Source organism: Streptopelia decaocto (genome assembly GCF_964273445.1).
Source record: "Streptopelia decaocto genome assembly, chromosome: 12".
Lineage (NCBI taxonomy): Eukaryota > Metazoa > Chordata > Aves > Columbiformes > Columbidae > Streptopelia > Streptopelia decaocto.
Genome location: NC_138667.1, coordinates 10,902,426 through 10,924,437, shown reverse-complemented (window position 1 = coordinate 10,924,437; position 22,012 = coordinate 10,902,426). Strand labels below are relative to the sequence as shown.

Genomic DNA, 22,012 nt, shown 5'->3' with positions numbered 1-22,012 from the left:
TGCACAATGGTTATTACCAGTGAACTTTTTTTCCCCTGCTAACTTCCAAGTGTTGTCACATAGCAATGCATGAGCAGGAGCTTTAGGGAGTTTATTAGAGCATCGCCAAGTATCCCTAGCCCCTGAGCCCCCAGGGCCTCTAACAGGAGAAAACAAACGAAGCTGCCTTTGTTGACTGTAAAACAAATTAACTGCTACTTGTGCTGATGTCTTCAGCATAATTCATTTCAGCTTGAACATGTTGACTATCTGCATAATTTCTCCTTGAATAATTTTACTGCCATATGGGATACTGTGGACCTTGAGCTGCTGGCTCTGCGTACAACCCCTCTGTGCATGAGCCCACCGTTTCTGCTGAGTCACCGGTGCGATGTTGTCCAGCTGAGGTGCTTGCACGATGCTGGGGGGTTTGCTAACACCCATCCAGCTATGAGAAGTGCTGATGGCCCCGCTGACACAGCCCCTGCCCCTCCGGGATATCAGGACTCTGCAGACCTCAGGGCAAGGCATGCAGAGCAACCCATGCTGGTAAAATGAGGGGGTTTTTTAGGGTACAGATAGGATTTTAGCCTCTGAAGCTGTCAAGTGGGATGTTTTCATCAGCACTGATTTGAACATCTAAAGTATAATAGTGTTCAAGAAAAATGACCAGCTTAGCCTTTTTACACAGGAAAACTTAAGAAATTCTTCAACAAGCTCCTGTCTTTTACCATGCAGTCTTAATGCAAAGCATAACCTCTAGCACTGTATGCTGTGGTTAATATTGTTGACAAGCTAGGATGCCTTTCAGCGCAGACTTCATGTCTTAATTAAATGGAATTTGTTTCAGCAAATAATGCTTTTCAAAAGTGGTGTTGTTTGTGGGTTTTTTTGGTGGATTTGTGTGTGTGTTTGTTGTTTGGTGTGGGTTTTTTTTTTTGTTTTTGTTTGTTTGTTTGTTTGTTTTGCCTTAGGACTATTACAAAGATGCTATTAGACATTTCGATAATCAGCCATCTGTGAGTCAGTGTCACAACAGCTCCATGTGAAGACAGATTAATTTTTTTCCCAGCCCACAATTCTAATTGTAAATCAAATACACAGATGTGGCAGGCTAAGCTTAAATGTAAAACCACAGAGCCATAGTACGCAGTGCATGAGAAAATGAGGAGCTCACCTATTCCACCAGATCCACAAGTTCCCAGCTGCAAATACAGTTACAAACTTGTGCATACATGGGCAGCAACACATTCATCTGTTTTTTTAGGGTGGAGAGGAGCCTTGCTCATCATTTCACCTGTATTTCAGCTGGATTTGCATGCTGACATTTTAAAAGACATTGATCGCAGACTTATACCCAGCACAAAAGGGAGACACCATCCTGTCACCAATAATCCTAACACCCAAAGGATAAAACAGACATCGTCAGCATGATCTTTTGACAAGTTTTATTGTAAAATTTGAAGAAAAAGAAATTTACAGTATCTATAGAGAGCACTTAATGTGATTCTTTTTTTTGCCTCTCCTCTTCTATACCAGGTGTTACTGCAAATACACTGAGTGGTGCTATATAACACATCAAAGTAAATACAAATGTATTTCAAATGTTGCACACTAATACTGTGTAAGTACAAATCTCTACTAAAGTTGATGTATTAAAAATACTTTCATATATTTTATAAATAAGGGGGGGGGGGGGAATTCACATGTACAAGCATTAAAGAGGAGGCTTTTTCAGGCAAAGTTGATTTTTTTTTTTTCCACTGCACATTATCCAGTGTATGTGTTCAGTGTTGAAAATCATTATTAGTCTGTCGTGAGACAAATGAACCTGACTTGTAGCAAAACTTAAAGGGTACGGATGTGCTGTTGACATATTGTAGCTGTGTACATAGGGGACAGTGCACAACTGACAGCAGGGTCTGCATTGGACCAGTGATGCAGAGGCTCTTTCATCAAGGGCAAAAGCAACAAAAATAACACACCCAAACCCACCTACTAAGGTTCCCAAAGCTTTTTCAGCAGGTCTTGTGGGGTTGTCTTGATTCACCTTCTGAATAAGCTTTTGTCTGCAGGGTGAAAGCAGGATCTCTGTTTTGGCAAGAGCTGCGAGCACACACAGATTTCACAGACAGATGAAGTTGGGGCAGGGGGAATAAGCAGCTGAAAATGCTGTTCAGAGGCAAGCGGAGAAAGAAAAAAGGTGAAAAACCCCTCAGTTTAAAAAACAGCCCCATATCAGTTAGCAGCCTGCCACTTCATACATTTACCTTGAAGCTTTACCTGTATTTTGCTTGAGCTGTGCTGTATCTGCTCTTCGGACTGAGCTCCCCTGGCATGATCCAATTTCCCTTGAGATTCCTGGTGCTATTTCTAGAGTTGTGCTTCATGGTGGACTTAAAAGACATATTGAAGTCCAGGATGAATAAAAAATCCACACAGGCAAATCATAGGCTTGTGTGTCTAAAATACAAAGTGCAGCAAAAGAGGCAGATATTTGTCTATTAAAATTCAAATGAGTGCTAAAATGTTGATCTCTGCTCTTAATGATTTAGGTATTGACAGAAGTGTTTAAATTTTGTTTTCTTCAGCCATAGCTTTCAAATTTAATCACAAATTTTCACTAGTTTTCAGTGTCCTCAATGAAGTTTGGTGAAATAAATAAAAGAGCTTTTAGCCTGCAGTCCCCTCACCTTTTATTTGGAGAGAATAATAATTTGTTAGGTTATTATTTTTGGCCATATGTTTGCCCAAATATCCATGAAGAAGAGGAAGGATGCTTGGGATATCTTTTCCTGGGAAAGCTTTGTGCCTCCACAAGTGAGAACCTAGTGTAGTAAGTACTCTTCAGGGATGCTATTAATTTTCCTACACACAGTCAGAGCAATTATACCAGTAGTTAGTCTGTTTTGAACTATGCAAACATGAAGAATCCAGCAAAGCAACTCCATCAAGTGCCTGTTTCAATTGCCTCACCACCTCCTTGCCAGGCTCGGTGCTAAAAACCTCCCTAATTTTTCCTCCCTCTGCCTCCTCCATTCAATATTCTGCTAAGTGTCTGATGGCAAGGGTTTTTAGCTTAATCCAAGACACTTCAGCTAACTTGGCAGGGGGCTCTGGCACACTTTTCCAGTCTTGCTGGCCACAGTTCTCTATTTTTTGGTGGTATTATAGTTGCAGTCCAGGGCAGTACTGTGCTTCCTGCTTCAGCATTTTTCCTGCTCTATTGCTTTTAGAAATCGTCAGTTCTCACTGTGATTTTTTTTCCAACATGGTCCATGTGTGAGGGAGAAAGGGCAATGCCACACCAAGATGTTGTCTACAAATGTGGTCGCATCTCCTTCCCCATTGAAAAATAAAGACTATTGAAAATATGAAAAATAATAAAGAAAAAAAGAAGAATCACATAAAGAGTTTTGAGGCTTGAGAAAATGCCTTGCCTTGATAGAATAAAATCTGTTTAAGAAATCATAAAGAAACTGATGAAGCTACTGGACTGAAATAATTTTACAGAGAGAAAATAGTGAGTAATTTTGGCTATGGGATAAAGATGGCATCCTGCGTGCCAGCAGTTGGATGCCAGTCAGCCAGCTTCAAAGCTGAGGTTGTGTTTAATACAGAGCTGACGTTGTGCTGAGCAAGCTCGGGCACTGGAAAAGTGCCGAGGGAGGAGGGTTTGCTGGCGCTTGCTGCCTGTGCCAACATGTGGTGTCTTCCTGCAGGAGCTCAGCTGTGCTCGTACAGCAGGGAATTTGATCTGCACTGGGACTAGACGTGCTCGTCTCCCTGTCTGACCCCACTCAGATCGAAGCAAATCCTCTGCACAAATTCTGCACTTTCCTGTGTGGAAACTTCCCTCCACCTTCTGGAAGTCAATTAACAGCAAGCTTACTGTGGCCTTAAATAAAACATTAAAACCTCTCGCTCTACAATACCTCTTGCAGTTAAAAAAACCAAACAAAACCAACCCACCAAAAAATCAAACAAAAAAAGCCAACCAAACCCCCTCCTCTTCAGCTAATGCTTCACTCACAGCTCTGCTGTGATTACAGGCAACATGCCAGCCAACATTGCACCCTCTTGCTGCAAGTTCAAGAGCAACTGGAAAGCAGACAGCTTTTGGGTTGGGCATCTGATGGTGCAGATGTGGCCATCACACGCCTGCAGCTGGAGAGAGAAAACTTTGCTAATCCGGGAACTTGATTTTGACTTCTGGAAATGCCAATGCTCTGACATTGTTAACTGGGATGGGTTCTTGTCTACCGGCTGCAGCTGGCTTTCTGCTCCCTGCTGCGCCTGCTGCCTTTAGCTGATGGCTTTGGTCAAGTACCACAGACACCATGGACAGCCAAGGGTTGGATGCTGAAGTGTTTAATTACAAAAGCCTCTAGGCAGCAGTGGTTTGTATGGTAGAAGCACCGCAGCAGGGATCTTTTATTTTTTTAGTCTTGCCTTTTGTCTAACAACTACAAGTATTTGGAAAATATGATCCACAATCCCCCATGTTTCCCAAATTTAAGACAAGACATGGAAGAGCCTTGTTGACCACCGAGTTCTGTGCCACTAGTATGAGATTTCATCCCTTTTTCAGGCATTTTTTTTTTTGCTCACAATGAGAGAGAAATCAAAAGAGTAGAAAGAAAAAAAACCCCAAAGGAAAGCAGAGCTTCTTCCCAGCCACTGATTCTCGGAGGACTGTAAGTCACCTGAGCATCACTGGAAACACAGCCGCAACCCGCTCAGACACAAGCCTTGAGTATTTGGGGACCTTTGTATTTTGGAGGTATCCTGATTTTTACCAAATGTGAGATTCCTGCCTGCTGGCCTCCTTTCCCTGTTTTTCAGGGTAATTTAAAAAATCCTCATAACTTCGCGATTTTGTTCTTTATTTTTAGAGATCATCATTAAAAAAGAACTAACCCTCTTGTGGAGACAGGTTAGAAAGAAAGGTGACATTTCAGGACATTCGTCTAGGAGATACAAGCGCTCTCTCTTCCCAGGCTCCCTGTGCTTGGCTGGGAATTTCTCCTGTCCTCAACACCAAATATCATTGCACCATCTCTTATATAAAAGAAACACACACAGGCTGGGGGTAGATGATCTATTAGGGGCAAGTAGCAGCACTAGAAGAGGCAAATATAACATTGATCTCTGTTTTGTTTGCCATGACCTAACTGTATTGTAGGTTGGGTTTTTTTTTTTATTGTGTGTGTGTGTTGTTTTTTTTCTGTTTGTTTGTTTTGTTTGGGGTTTTTTTGTTTGTTTGTTTTTGCTGTCCCAAGAGAAAATGTGCAGAGTGGTGAGTCAAGTGACAAATGCAGGTTTCAGATGGGAGGTAGAGAGGGAGTTGCGATCCAGTTTGGAAAGCGGGCTCTCGCTGCTTGCCTTATGGGATGCTCTTCATCAGAATAAGGATTTGCCTCCAGGTGTTCTAGGGAAGAAATTATCTGGGCATGAGGTGTTGAGCCACAAGACCCTTAGGGTCGAGTGTCACAGATTCCCAAGAGTTTGATGAAGAGAAGCAACAGCTATGGATGTAACCACCGGGATGTTCACTTAAAATAAAGCTCTGAATAGGGAGGGATAAAGGGGTTATTAGGGAAAATAAAGCATACGGGCATCGTGGCATGCCTGTGTCTTTGATGAATAACCAGGTTCTTGCACTCACATCAACTCCTACATCTCCCCCAGCCTCAGTTCCTGCTTTCCTGCTCATTTTGTTGACCTGCTGCAGGGTTGTACACGGAATTAGTCATTATCTCCTTACAGGATTGAGATCTTGGCCTTTTTATCTGTTTTGCGCAGTACCGAACACTCTACTGGGCACTCTAGCAATTAAGACCTAATCGTGGTACAAATCAAGTAAATAGGTACTTGTCAATAGGTCATCAGGACTCGTGTGTCTCTTGGGCAAAGCCGTGTTTGTGGAAGGTCAACACAACCACACAGCCCAATTTCTTCAAGGTGTGTGGTTTTTAAGAGCCCCCCCCGCCCTCTCCCCCAGCCCCTTTTGCAGGGGTTACTGAGCAGTTTCCCATCTCCCACCCATCCTGTGGACATGCCCGCCTCTGCCCACTGAATTAGTTTGGGACTTTTGTTGATTTTTTTTTTTTCTCAGTAGTGGTTAATAAAAAAAAAATCAAAGTCTTAAATAATATACTGATTATTGCCACAGATCTCAAATTAAGGCACTCACTAGTTTTCTCTCCAATTTAAAAGTGGACAGTTTGTAAAAAGTCATTCAACTGCGTACTTAAAAATGTTATGTAAAAACTCACACTCATTCAGAAAGTGAAAATACTAAGAGAAATACAAAGACAAAACAGTATTTCCATTATACTGCTGTTTAACCTCAACAACGAATGGAAAATGCATCTGATCTTGGGACTAGAGCCTTATGTCAACTAGGGACTATTTCTTCCATTATTCTAGTGTCAGAACACCCAACTGATTTATGAGTGTTACAGGATAACCAAGTGGTCATTAATTCAATTTAAATTCAATTAATTACTGTGACTAGTTAATTTATTAGCTAGGAATTACTTGTGAATTGGTGGAGAACACAAGGGGAGTGGGAAAGAATCTACAAAGCAGGAAACATAGTCTCTTTTTGACAGAGCTGAAAGGCAAAAATAAGTTGAAACATTTTCTGAGTATATATAAAATTTCTGTGTCATAAAAAAAATAAAATCAGAGTAACAAATGTGCAGCACTTTAATGTCAGATTTGACTGTCATTGGAACTGTTCACAAGTAGTGTGTACAATCTAAGTTGTACTTCATTTTCTAAGTATTATATATATATAACCATTAGGATAATTTGGAAAACACATCACCAGAACTTGGGCTGAAGAGGGAAGAAATGGAACATCTTTGGAAGGTCCAAGTGGGATTTTTCAAGTGAACGCTATTCCAATATTTTGCAACAAACAGGAAGAAGTGAGGTCTGTTACACATCTTTCACAGCCTATATATAAACCAGCCTCAAGAATATTTACCTGAACAGATATATACAGGGTTTTTTAAATATTCTTAAAAAAGTAATATTTGCTTGATCTATGACACAATGAGCGTCTCTACAGGGAAACTTAACATAGGCATAATAAAATATTCAAGAAGTCATAAAAGATAACACTAGAGCAGTGTTTGGCCTTGGTAAAACACATTTAGGATGACTGCAACATATGGATACAGCTTTGTTCAAGAAAGGAGTTGTGCATATATAAAGGTACTTACAAAGCTGGTCTTCTCCTTTCCTTGACATGGGTATGTTTCCTAATCGGATGAGTAGAAAATCATAGACACCATGCATTGCTAAAGGAAAGCTACAGCAATCTGTTCTGTACATCTGCATTGCCATGATGGGATAGTATCTTCCAACCGCTATGGCTCATAAGTGAAAAGAGATGTAGGTTCCAGCCTATGGGTATTGAAGGGCAGTTTCAAGGACTCCACGTTTAATGAATTCATAGGATTCAGCTCCCCTTCTTCGTTTGTCTGAACAGATTTTTATATGTTCTCTATAGAACCAAAATCGTTTAAATTACTTCAGGTCTACAGCAATGCTAAAATGCTACTCTTTTGGTAAAAGTTTAAGCAAAGATTACCAGTGTCAGTCTGCATCCTTCTCATTTAAAACCGCTCTGTGTGCATTGTGAAATGGGTGACTTTAAGCATCTGTGGAGAAAAATAATTACCGTGCCACTGCATCTCACTGCGTGCATTCAGTAGCTGCTGCCGTCCAAACTCTGGGCAACAAGGTCATTTGCAAAACGAGCTGAATCTTTCAGAAGGCCAATGGGTGCCTCCGATATGACAGATGTTTATCTTGAGAGTTCTCACCAACATCAAGACCACATTTTCAAAGCATTATGTGGGATACAACAGCTCGGATGCGCCCACTGATGGTGGCAGTGGAGCTCGCCTGGTTTGCATGAGCCAAAGTTGCTCTTGCCCTGATTACTTCATGGTGATGGACATAGAAAGTTACAAAAAGGCAACAAGAAAAGTTTTTATATCTTCCAAATGTGCAAATGGATCTGTATTTTTAATAGGAAATCAACTGAAATTTCTCAATGCCAGCTGTTGCATTCTAGGGTAACCCAGCTGGTTTTACATCAATCTCTTTGCTCGTGACTAAAAGATAATTGGCTATAAACAAGTGTACTCTAAATGGGAAAAAAAAAATCACAAAGAAAAATTGTTTCTTAGGATGTCTGAAAAGAAACAGTCAAATTAAGGCTATGACCAGAAAATGAGTGAGTTTTCTATTAAAAATACTCTTTGTCATTGTAGCCATTATTTTATGAAGAACCAAGTGAATTCAGTGCTAGTAAATATTTAATGAGAGAAACCAACAATTTCTAGAAGTGTTGCTGCCTCCTATGGGAATAACCGTAACTAATTCTCTGGCCCTGAAGAGCAGATTTTGCATATTGTGCCCAAGCTGACCGCAGTCACAAGCTGCTGAAAGGCTAATGCCCCCCTCTCAATAAAATTTTTTACAAACTCTGACCCCTGCTCAGTGTTTTTTTTTTACCCACTCTAATGGCCTAGATATTTCATGCCAAATTTCACAAATATGATCACACAAATACGCATTAGAAGAGGGGGGACTCATTAACATTGCCTTCAGTAGTACCAAGAGCAAAATTAAGCGCAGAAGCAAGCGAGCTGACAGTTACTATTTCTGTTAAGCCGCCTTCTGAAATCACATCCGTGAATCCTCCCAAAGCCATCCTGCAGAGAAAATGGATCAGTTTTCATTAAATCGCTCTCCTAGGTTTCTGTGGCTTGAAAACTGCTCTCTGATGCTTATTTTCCCTCATCATCCGAAGGTGAATTTTAACTGCGGTCACTGCTTCTGTGTCGGGGTGGGATATTCAGCACAGCTAACGGGCAAGGGATACAGGAAAGAAAAAGGATGGCTTGAACATAACATAAAAGCTCCTCAGTACGGAAAGTCAAAATCTGTTTTGTTCTACGGAATCACTAGGTTTCGTGGCTTATACGATCTCTCAGTGGAGATATTATTCACTTCCCAGCATTTTTCTCATAACCACAAATCATACTCACAAATAAAAAATATTCCTTCAAAACCACTTCCTTATTAGCAGAGCATACCTTATATTAGAAAACTTGCAAGTAGACCAGTGTTGTACCATGAAGCCTATACAGGGGTTTTTTTCTTTATTTTTTTTCTTTTTTTTTTTTTCCCCAGTGTAAAAATATACAATGCTACTGCTCATTTGTTGCAGTGTAAAGGTCCAACTGGTACTTGCCTGACGAAGGCTCTACTGCTATTGCCCTTTCATACCTCTCCAACCCAGACCACTGTGTTACCCCTCCTTATACCTGAAACCTCACAGCGTAAAGTATTTTGCCTCCCATTTATAACAAACAAGGAATCTTTAGCTGGTGTAATGAGATACTGTCCAAATAATCCACTGTCTTTCACAATTCTGTTGTAGTTGCTCCAAGGCCAGTCTTTGGATGTGATGGGGTCTTTTAAATTCTTCAGTACATTCATTTTCCCCGTTGACAGCTCTACAAAAAGCACATCTGTTTGCAAATGTGAAGTAGCATATATATAGTACTGATTACCTTCAGTGAAAGAGGGTTGAAATGTCAGATCAGATACATGTATGTTTGTTTGTAAGTCATAAATCAACTTGATTTCCCCTTGGACAGTTAGCGCCTGGACTTTGATCCTGCCACTGTCTTCATCCGCGCTGACCAAATACCGTCCGTCTGGTGAGATGTATGGTGTGCCCGACACGTCGCTGTTGGGACCAATGACAGCATCGGTCACACTGTCAATAATAAGCTGCGGTGACGCAGCCACTGACCTATTTCTCCTGCACTGGACAAAGAAGTAACCGCCCAGGTGGGTATAAGCCATGGTCTGTGGTACGCAGTTATGGTTTTTGAAGTTGATAGTCTTGATGTGGGTCACAGTTTCCAGGTCAATTTTGTGAACTGCAGATTTTGATTTGTTAAAGATGAAGCCAAACCTGAAATAGAAAACATGACACTGAAGTCATCTCTGGAGACACAGTGATATGCTTGAGAAAAGATGAAAGTCAGCACAACCAGGAAACTCTACCCTGTTGGTTTCGTAAGTGTGTGCAATACTGCTGTCTCTTTTCTGTAAGAAATCTCTCTCAGTGCTTCTAAAAAGTGCTAAAACGAAGTATATATATCAGTTAAAACTAGCAGCCTGATCCTGGAAGCTTGAATATGTGCTTGAGTATTTAAATAACATCTTCAAGAGCTGAAGCCTTTTCTTGGCTAGACCAACAGACAAGACAATAGGAATTATATTAAGGCTCAGGTGTTTTGTAGGTTAGTGTTGACCAGTTTTGTACCTAATCTGTTTCAGGTTTAAAGAGATGTAATTCAATAAGTAATCCAATCCCAAACATACTGTGAAGTACTCAAGACTTCTTAAATCTCAAAATAGATAACTGTTCAAAATAAAGCACATCCCAGCCAGGCTGGGGCCAGAAAATGATTTTGAGCTGCATGTATAACCATTGAGTGAAGACCATGTACAACCTCATCTCTTAAATTACAGCATCAGATGGCAGCTGTGATGCACATTTGCTACCCCTGGGACCTGGGGACCATTGCAGAAGCTGGTAAAGCTGAGGTGTAGAACAGACTTGTGTTAAGCACTGTCCCACAGCCCAGGGAAGGTGTAAAACATTTATTGAGGAACAAAACCAGCCTGGGTGAGCTGAAGAAACTGTGTCTTTACTTTCTGCCTCAAGAGAGGGCAGACAACAACGAGCAGAGAAGAAATGTTCTGTAAAAGATATATGCTGCAGCACATCTGACCTTTTGCTGAAGACAAGAAAAGGTCAAGAATAGCCAAGAAAGGTTTCTGCTTAATTTGAGAGGGAGCCTATAGAAACAGCCTGTTTGTGTTCCCCTGGGTTCGCAGGTCACTGATACTGACTGACAAAAACTAATTCTACATTGAGTATCTTTTCATCCGTTCAATGCAGACAGAAGGAAATGAAGTGAATGCTTAGTTTTGTATCTCTTCTCTGAAAGATGTAAAATTGCTTTGTGAAATATGGAGGATAACGTGCTTGTGCACAGATAATATATATTTTGCTTAAAACACTGGGTTTATTTCTTTATTCTTAATCCATTTGTCAATGAGACACTCAGCAATGATTTCACTTCTAAAGAACAAGTCAATGTAGTGTATGATCCCATGAAAATCACTGGGCCAAGCCTTTCATTTTCTCATTATACTCGCATCCATTAGAAACTTCAGAAAATATCTGCAGTGGAGAGTCATAGTGCACTGTGTGTGCAGAAATTGGATATGACACTTGTATTTCTCCTGGATGAATGCATTTTAAGTACACTTTAAAAAATGCTTTCCCTTACAGTATTTTTTCCCAAGACTTCCTTAATGCTTGGCCAAATGCCTGAAGAAGTTAAAAAATGGTTCTTATCATAAACTCTAATTTAAAAAACTGGGTCAGAACGTGTTTTATGTGCACACGGCTGCAGAAGAGGTGCAGCGCTTGCATGAAATCTGTGATCTGAAATCTCAAAGAAAACTTTGCACTTAGAGAGTTTTTAATAGACAACAATCTACCCTGGGAACTAATAAAAATGGATACATTCCTAGATATCCATCTGAAATAACAGGCAGCTGAAATACATATGCAGGAACATTTGCATACAAATATTTTTTGACTGGTGGAAGAGATTGCTTAAATATACACCTTCCTGGGAAATGCTGGTATTGCCATTTATTGTTTCTTAGTGGAGAATTTAGAACGTGATCTCAGTAAGCCTCATTAGACTGTGAGCAATTATTTTTCTGTGCTGAGGGTGAGAGAGAACGGACAAAGACCTGGCCCTGAACAAATGAAATAGGAAATTAGGCACAGCATTCTCTGCTTTGTGCATCGAAAGCTATGGACAATTATCTACATTTAATATATCTTAAGGAAGAACATCTCTATACAGTCGATTAATCACACTGAAGCAAAAAAGACAACAAAACAAACAAAAAAGAAACAGAATTGTTCCACCATTCTGTCTTTGAACCCAGACCATACCTTCTCATCAGCTTTAGCATTCAGCAGAGGCACCTACCTCCTGACACTACTATTAGTCAGAATGATATTTTGAAAGTGAACTGGAAAAATGAGGTAGGGAAAAATTAAGAATGACAACCATGAAGTATGTCTCATTATTTTGTGTTTCGGGAAACAAAGTTATTTATTTTGGATCAGATTCAACACATAATCATTTAAGTGTGACCTCCCTGTCTTCAGTGTTCACTGCAGGGAACTTAAGATTAATGTAAGGAGTTACACTATGATTTTTTGAGTGTTGAACTTAGTTAAACTATACTGGAGACAGAAGATGGTTAAACAGTTGTTATAACATGGTAAGAATAGAGTAAATTGCTGTGCCATTACCATCAATTTTTATAATGTTAATGGGAGGCTTCCAGTGCCTGCTTGGGAAGCAGCCAGTACTATTCCAAGTAATTAGTATGTTAGTTATACAATCTCATTAACTACTACATCACATTAACATTCAAAACTGATGGTTTATAGAGGTGTCTTTTTTAATATGCAGTGCATACCATTTTTCTGCTCAAACCATACACCTCACAAAGAGATCCAATATTTGAACAAGTAAATAGTTGAAAACACGTGGCAGGACCATGCTTCATGCTTCAGGTAGAGTAAACTTTTACCACTTCAGGCCATAAATCTTTGACACGGGTTTCTGCCCAAATACACAAAGCGGTTTTGAGGAGGGAAGGCAGTTTTCCGGCCATCGAATTCCTGGCACAAGCAACCCTGGGCAGCGTGTCTCGCTTTGCTGCAAGGAGCCATCACTGACCAGCCTGAGGTTTGGACACCTGCGGACGGTCTGAGGGAAGTCCAGGTTTGTTTCTTGTGTTTCCATTGATTCACTGAATAACTACAGGTAATTTGCTCAACCATTTCTCCATTTCATACGTGAAAATGGGAATAAGAGTGGTTAGTTTGATCACAAATTCACTCATTAACAGTTGTCAAGTGCTGTAAGATTATTAGAAGGATGCCCACTAGAAGAAAGCAGCATGGTCACTGTTGCTATTCATTAAGATAATTTCTTACCTAACATGATTAATAATAAGATTTGTAGGTGGTATAAAAAAATCATCCACTCCTTCAAACGGTGTACGGATAACATGCTGATCCTCCCCTGCACTTGCTTCTGGTATTACCTACAATAAATACACACCAGGTTGGGTACAAGAAAAGCAGCAAGTAAGGCAAAATGTACATACAGATTCCATAGTCATGCACGGTACGGAGTGGCTTTTCCCAGGGATGTAGAAGACTAAAACTGACTAATAACTTCAAAATATTGTTTGGTGTAGCTCTCTGGAAAAAGGTGTGCTAATAAATAGTATCTGAGGCTTGACATTTGTAAGGTAAGTACAAAATTCTACTTTCGTACCATGTTTATATCTTGAGAAAGAGCCATCATGCAGGAGCTGAAATAGTACAACAACGCTAAGACCACAACAATTTATTCCCCGCTGTCTAAAATAAACATTTATTTCATGGTTATGTTTATTAATCTCACATAAATGCACAGTGATTATTTATCAGCTTGAAGGATCAAACACTAACTCACAGCAATTAATTATCACTTTGAAGAACTGTTCATCCATGGACTGCACCACATACAATTCAGGCCCTTGGGCTGTGCGCCCCTCCCCGTGCTGTCCCCATGTCACGGACACTCAGCTCCTCCATTGCTCCAGAAAAGGAGACGTGGAATTTTTCAATAATTAAAATGTTAAATATTCAAATTGCTTGCTCGGTTCAAGATGACTTTAGCCCATTCATTAGGAACTTCTGCTCTAATGTGCAACAGTAGTTACTTTGAATTTACAGCTACATAACTCATTAAGGAAATGCTAAAACCCTACAAGGTTTAGTTCAGACAGATGTTCTGGTCATGCCATTTAGATTTCTTCCAATTAGATTGCTCAAGAAAGATGCCCACTCTTACACAGTGCTTTCAAAAAGCCAGACATTTGCTTCCCATAAGCCAGTAATGGCTAAACAACAGCATCCTGTGAGTTGGCTGCATGGGTTGTTTGATAAATCCCTGACTGCCAAGGAACGAGTGGAAACTGAGATCAACCTATGCAGTAGCATCTTTGTTAAAAAAAAAATATTTTATTGCATGTCTGCAACTAACAACTGCAGGTTTTAAGAATGGATTTTTCCAAATTAGTTGTCGCCCACCTCTTGGGAAAGACGGACAGTAAAAAGAAAAGATCTGTTGATGCTGACGCTAATCTCATTCTCTACATGTGTAACTGCACTTCATAAAGGTAACAGAAAGGACTATCTGAGAGCTGGAATCTTATAACAAGTTTCCAACTGTGCAGATGGTGTGTTATTCTTAATAATCACATGCTTGTGCCATCTCTCCTTTAATTACAGAAACCTCTCACAGCTGGATGGAAGAAATTAAGTCCAGGAGGGTAAAGAGAGCCATTTTGTCTCCTTAGACCCTGTACAGAAAACTTGTCCCCAGGTGAGACAAGCTGGTGGAATTGCCTCAGAAACCTTCCTTTATTTGCCTCTATTCTGTTTCTGGCATATTTTCCTCAAAATGCCCACGTTGAGTTGCTGGTCCATTCCTTACTATTTAAAACCTACAGGCTGCAGCCAGTATCTCATATGGAGCACGTGGCTGGTGGGGACGGCTCATCCCACCTTCATGGGGCAGCATCTCCAGCAAAGCCTTGGGCAGCCCCAGACTAACACAGACTCCAGATTTGTAGGTTTTTAGGTCAGAAAGCACAGTCACCCTTCTTCTCTGCCTGTTGGGGAATGCTTTAATGCAAACTTAGACACAAACATTTCTGGTAGAAGGAGTATTCACATGACACCTTTGTTTCCAGAAAGGCTGGGCAGTAAGTGCCAGAAAATAACTACTAGGGAAGGGTATGTCTGGATGGATCACATCAGCTCTCGTGTCAGCTCTGTCATATGACATACAGCAGCAACAAAAGGCCGCATCAGATGCCTGCACTTTATGTTTCTGTACCATCAACTGAAGAGTGAATCCTCCAGGGCAATCCAGAAATGGAAGCTACTTTAGTTGCCCAAATCTACGTGCATTACTGTGCCCCAGAGAGCCCAGTATCAACAGTGGGTCTGATGGTGCTGAGCATGGAGCAGCTGCAGGGAGCTCCCTGGCACCCCTCCAGTGGAAACACCAACACCCAATAACAGAGCTTGTCCCCAAGGTTTTACGTTTGCTGTTTATGGGCTTCTTTTCATGCTCTAGGGAGCCCCTTTTTGCATTTTACTGTGAGGAACAATTCTACCACATTAAGCTTCACTATCATCCAAAAGGAGGATGAAGGCTTGTGGGACACAAGTGACAAAATGAGTTTAAAGAAAATAAGCAGCAATTTAGCGCACTGGCAGAAAATCTGGACTTCTCCTATGTATAAGACAAGAAGAGGTAAATGCCTTTACCAAACTGAAGAACAGGATGGTTTTGATCAATGCATAACGGTGATAGGCTAGTAATCCTGAAAGAGGTATGAATATTGAGGTACAGTACAATTCATTCACCTTTTAATGTTTCTTTTTACATGCAATGCTCCCAAACTCTGCAGAGAGAAAAATTCGCAGGTCATCATAATGTCTGCGAAGGGTGTGCTGCAGCTCTGCAGTGAACACAGAGTCCCTGCCTTAGGCTCCACCTTGAGTGTGTTGCTCAGCCTGACCTGCACCTCCAATGAAAACACTACCAATAGCCGAAAGAATAACAGATTTTTCTGCAGAAAGTGTGTTCTTTGTGGCTTCTTGGTACCTGCTGCTTTTAGACCTCAATCAAGTGAGAAAGAAGCTGCGCTCGCACAGGCTGCACAAATGACCTGGAGCATCGCAGGTCCATAGCGTTCGCAGTCAGCTGCCAGCCCCTGCTGTACGGTGTTATAGCACTTGGCTCTGTCATCAGCCTTAAACAAAACAGACCTTGGCAACAAAGCAGTCCTGCTGCCAGCCTATGGCACAGCCATTGCTCAAAACCAAATTAAACAGCAGGAAAAATATGTGAGGATGGACGGAGGAGGGATGAATAGAACACACTAGATATGCAAATGAAAGAGCAGCTTTAAATAGAGACCATTAAATGCTGTTAATTACCTGCAACCAACCAGCCACCAGCTTGCTAACGACGATGCCAAGCCAAGTAAGGGTAAAGGCTCGGGTGCACTAGGACTTACCTGCAGTGTTGGGGAGGATTTCCGCATGTCACCCCAGCTCAGCACCCAGACTTGGTCATGGGACTTGTCATAATGTAATTTGGTTGGTAACGGGTCAACATCCAAGGACTTAAAAAAAAAAAATAGAGAGGTGTTTACGTAGTGACCCAAATGCACATGACGAACACTGAATTAGTTTACTCCAGACATTCTCACTGTTACACTCAGCTTTGCACACAAGTACCTCCAAATCAACTGGGGGATCAGCAGCAGCACCAGCAGTAGAAAAATCTGGCTGCTCAGTGCTGTTTTCCAACTAGACATCACTCCATCTTCTGTTGTTACTTATAGCCAGTATATCAGGGGACAATTTTTGCTTGAATTATACCCCCACCAGTTCATTCTTGCCAACCTGCTTATAACCGAGGTCAGGCAGCGGCTCTGTAAGTCAGAAATTCATTCTAGCATTATTTTATCATGCTAGCTGCAAGCCTGGCTGCAGATGCAGCCCCAAGATGATGACAAACAGTCTGTAAAGGGCTTTTTCCTGCCAGTGAGTTTACAAAAAGTGTAAACTCACGGGTGAAAGCATGGGTGATGTCTGCAGATCCACTGAGCAAAGATCTACTTTTTTTTGTCCCATATCAAAGTATTTTGCCATCACTGAATAAAGCATTCCCCTTGTAAGTACCTGCATGGCTTTCTGAGTCTGGATATCAATTATCATTACTCTATTCTGCTTAGGCTGTGTCACATAAATGTACTTGTCTCTGACATTGACTGCTGAAGCCCAGAGGCAGGACTGAGTGCCTTCGCCTTCCCCTCTAGGACAGATCTCTTCCTGAAAAAAAGAAAGAGGAGAAAAGGTTTAATTTCTACAAGTTGAGGGCCTGCAGCAGAAAGAAGCTTAGCCTTGAAAATCATAGAAAAAAACTCAGTGGGGATTCCATTAAGATGATTTCTTCCCCTTTCTCTCCTGCAAAACATGAAATAATTATTTTATCAGGTAGCACACCGCAGCTTGGCTTTACCCCATGACATTAACCAGCTGGACCTCCTGCAAACTCATGCTGAATTTAAATAACCACATAGTCTATGGATCTGTCTTTTGAAGTACACTGCAGTTCATTGACACTTGCAGTGCTGTCAGCATTTATTAGCAATAGAAATATCACTCCGTGCTTTGAAAAAAACAGAGATTTACATTAATTGAATCACAGGTTTATATTTTTCATAAAGCCTTCATTTTCAGTTCAGGAGAGCATGCTCTAAGATGCTTGTGCTCAGGGAAATGGTAGCAAAACAAGTAGGATCCTACAGCCTATTGCTTCAATGTAGACACTTCCCCTGTTCAAAAGGAACCAAATGCTGTTGCTTTGGACCAAATCCTGTTCACAACTGCCTGACGCCTTATTTTGTCTCTGATCCTTCACTCACTGAGTTCTCTGCAAAACTGATATTAGGTTTAGTGGGAGCTCACCAGTACCCTCAGTTTGAAGACTCACACATGGTCTCACCAACAAGCCCCTGCATGCTGGCTACTCTTCATTGCTTTTCCTTCTGTTGAGTTGTTTTATGTGAAAGAACATTTGTGTGGGACCAGGCTGCAGTGTGGAAACAAGGGTAAAGCTAAATGAACACATATATATTTTAGTGAGCACAACTGTTGGTCTTAAATCTTATTGATACAAGAGTTGGGTCACTTTAAATGATGGCACAACATCCTTGTGAGGACAGCGATTAGAGCAGCAGAACTCTTTTGGGGAAAGAGAAGGTACCAGCAAAAGCAATGCCAACACCAGGTCTGTATCAGAGTAATGATTCCGGATAAAAAGATTTCACCTCAAAGCAGCCCAGGTCCATTGGTTCAGTACCTTGGTGGAGACCATGTGTAAGGGTTGAAGATACAAGACTCAACAGCTGGGCTGTGTGTTCCTTTCTGCCCTCCAGCCAGGCTGGGGATCATCACTACTGCAAGCTAAACTATGCTACAAAAGCCAGCCTTGGGCTTGAAGCAGCCGTGTTACAATGGCCAAACACCCAACAGCCTCCGAAGTGCCCTCCTCCTCCTCGCCTGTGCCCTGGGGCTGGGGCTCTCACAACACAACATCCACCAAAGCCAACATAAGCAGGGAAAGGTCACCGGACTTTCTGCTACAGAGTTCAGCTGCAGCTGCTCTGTCTGATTTTGTGCCTTCTAACAGCAAATAAAGAAATCTCTGTTGTAGAGAAACCCTCCTAAAGTTGCAGGCTGGTGTCACTGTCTACATGGCAAACACTCAAGATACTAAAAGAGAAAAGGGAGTAAAAATAAGTCAATCCTCTGTATACCAAGGGAAAATGCCCTAGGATATCTGTAGGAAACCCTTAGAGATCTCTCTGAAAGGCAGCTAAGTAATGACGTTAAAAATCCCTTTTTATGCCCACCGCTGTGCTGACATTATTTCCTTAAGTGCCCTCTCTCCTCTGTTCTTTTCAAGCTGTTTCTCCAGAACCACCTCTTCAATATTTACAGCTCTTCGGAAAAGAAACACAAGATACCTGTCTTTGAGTAGCTACAGCTCAAGTGTGGCTTAATAAGTTCATGCTAAGGACCAGCCTTGGGGTGAGCATCACTCTGGATTTGAAGTGAAGTATACTACAATACTCCAGTGGAAAAAAAAACAACGGTATCAACCACAAATTTATTGAGATTTTAAAAAATACTGAATACAGACTCACAGGAAGATCTTAGCCCATGGTAGCAGAGCCTGACCCGGCCTGCAGGGCTCATGATAGTGGTTCTGCCCTTTTATTGCTCCCAAAATTGAAAGCAAGGCTGAGCCCTTTTCTCCAGAAGGGAGCCGCATTCTCAGCTTCCCCTGCAAATTGAGCCTTTTAAAAAAACCTGAATAATGGAGTGACTAACAAAGCATTTCTGGATATATTTCAGCACCTGTATTTTCTGAGATTTGATAGTTTCATGAGTATATACATGCTGTGTGTTACCACGTGTGAGTACACGGCACAGGTCACTGAAAACACTGGCCTCCCAGGGCCTACCGGCATGTGTTACCCATGTGCCACATTGAGCTTCGCTGTGTGCGAGCCAGTGCTTGACGTCCGCTGCCACCTGAACAAATTTTCCTTGCAATTTCCTAAAGCAAGGGTTAGGTAAACTCAGTACTGGCAGAAAATGCACATGAGGACAGTGCAGGTCTCTGGTTCAGGAGCAGAAGAGGCAGGGGAGCAGCATGGCACAACCATTCTCTGTGCACTCTTACTCACGGTTTAACCTGGGAAACTATTTCTAAGGAGAAGAAAATAGCCCATTCCTTTGCCTATGGAGCTGTCAGTAAAAGGGGCCAGTGAGCACCATGGAGTGATGTCTGCATCTCCTTGCTATTGAGTTTCACACTTTCTGTACAGCCCAGTTACAACTTTTGGGCATGGATATGTAAATAGGTCAAAGAGGGCAAGTGAAAATATTTGCCTACATTTTGATATGATAACTGTCATCAAAGTCTCTGTAGCATGCCAGTAATCCCCCATGACTGTCTTATTACATATGTGGACCCCTTAATTTTCAAGAAGAGAAGATGATAAACCTCAGGGATGCCACACAAAGCTCATCAAGCTCCAAAATCCCTGTGTCCTTCAGCAATAACAACCTTTGAAGAGATTAAGAGAAAGTTTCCCAGCTGTCGGGTTTAGGACTTACATAACTTGTGAAAATCCTCTCTTCGGGCCTGATGTGTCTCTGGATTTCACATTCGTTTGGCTGAAGGACTGTGATCCCATCATCGGAAAAGACATAGAACATATTCCCAACACTCAGGCCTTGAAGGGGGATAAAGCAAAAGGAGCAGGAATTCTTTTTTATGCTTCTATAGCTGTTAGGACTTTTTTAAAAACCTCTCCCTCCTCCCCCAACAAACAAAATCTGCCTTAGACAGAAGTTGGCCATTTGGATATAGTTGGTGCATTCACAAAATCAAATTTCATGTCACAATGAGGGCTTCAAGGAGTGAAGAGGTACAGACACATTCAAAAATGCATTGCCTTGGTGGCGGTTGCATGCAGATAACTATGTTTGGGTCGTGTGCATTTGTACCAAAGCAGGCTTTGGTCAAAAGAAGCCCCCATATTACACTGTAGCTCCCTCAGATTATAACTTAGGTTTTTTTAATGTTTTACTTAAAAATAGCTTGCTAATAATTTGAGAACTGAGAAGCTGTTGTTAAAATTAAGCTAAAAGTTGGTTTGTAACAGTTTACTTGATTTCTTGTAACCGCAATGCAAAAATCAATGTGTTTAACATCTGTTTCATGAATGAAAATACAGTCTCTGTTTTCTTCAGCTAACCATGGCCACCAAAACAAATACATTTTTGAAATCTTGCAAACTGTAATTCACAAATGTGGAGTAGTTCAGCATTGCAATAGCACTCATTTATCCAACTGGGGCATTCCAGGAGATTTGGAAAACTACCTGTCATTGCTTTGCTGTTACGAGATCATATTTTCTCATTTCTGTCATGCAGAAATGCCTTAAAACACAGATTATTTAGCTGTTCTTCAGCTACATGCAATTGCCGTAATGAGCATCTGTAAGAAATGTTCAGGATCTTTTCAAACACTCTAGTTAGAAAGATCCAAGCACCATTTCATCTTTTTCACATTGCCACCAGTATGTGTTTGCAATGACCACTGTCACCCCCTGTGATGCTGATAGTGCACTTATCTGCCAACGATATGGTGATGTGATAATTTGTAATTAATTACGTTTTACCCATGGTGAAATAAGGTCCTAGTTCTACAGATCTGAACAAGGTTCAGTGTTATGATTCCCTTGATTGGTTTGTGCCAGCTCACATCTGCAGAGCTTCTCACGTCTCTTAAGTGTTTGCAGGATTGAGGTCTAAATCATCACAGGAAAACTTCACAGTAAAGACGTATAATTTGGATAAATACGTTTGTGTGGGATCATGCGTGTAGAAAAAAAACATACTGAACTTCCATTGAGAACTGAGTTATCTTTATGGACTAAGAGCTAACTCTTCATAAGTATATTGTTAAAACATTTCATTTGGGCACTTTGGACCAAAATCCACGCTCACAGCACACACACAACCCCCATCTGCTTTGATAGGATTTGAGTGAATACATCAGAGGGCAAATTTAACCCTGGCTGGAATGAGTGCGCATATTTTCATAAGTAAAGGTTTTTATCCTACAAAGTGGAAACAGGCAGGCAACAAATTATGACCATTGTGAAGATGCTTATTACTATTTTCATGCAGGATAGTAGTGTGATTTTGTCTGGTGATCCTATTACAATGAGAGTGTATTTCCAAACTAAGATTTTGATAATAAATTTACCCAGCAGATATAGTGACTTGGCAAGTCCCATCACTTATTTTACACTAAAATGAGTGCAAGTTTTCCTGCTGACTGGCTAAAAATTGCTAATAGCACTCAGGTACTCTTTTTTTGAAGTTTACCAATTTAAATTAAAAATACTTTTTTTCAGAGCGTAAACTTTACACCAATGTTTATATAAAGCAGGATTTTAATAGACAAAGGAGATGTTTTATTGTGACTTATAAAGTATTGGCCAAGTCTTGATTGGGGTACATCTCTAACAATCTCATCGACATCGGTAAAACAGACTCCACTCATGATTATACTGCCACAACTCCTCAGTCTAGGGAATTATTTCAGTACAGAGGTGGGCAATGGAGAACTTTGCTCAGTTGTGTTATTTAAACTAATGAGGCAGG

General features: G+C 41.0%; 1 protein-coding gene across 2 annotated transcripts in view; it reads right to left on the bottom strand.

Annotated features, from left to right (window-relative positions):
- Positions 1-6,516: 6,516 nt before the first annotated feature.
- FSTL4 (follistatin like 4) overlaps positions 6,517-22,012 on the bottom strand; it is a 406,465-nt gene continuing 390,969 nt past the window's right edge. For both annotated transcript variants that reach the window (XM_082063280.1, XM_082063281.1), the window contains exons 11-15: positions 19,952-20,070; positions 16,943-17,092; positions 16,273-16,380; positions 13,124-13,233; positions 6,517-9,991 (exon numbers count right to left, since the gene is read on the bottom strand). In XM_082063280.1, coding sequence (XP_081919406.1) covers positions 9,289-9,991; positions 13,124-13,233; positions 16,273-16,380; positions 16,943-17,092; positions 19,952-20,070 — 1,190 coding nt within the window. In that variant the 3' untranslated portion in view covers positions 6,517-9,288. The remainder of the gene's footprint in view (positions 9,992-13,123; positions 13,234-16,272; positions 16,381-16,942; positions 17,093-19,951; positions 20,071-22,012) is intronic.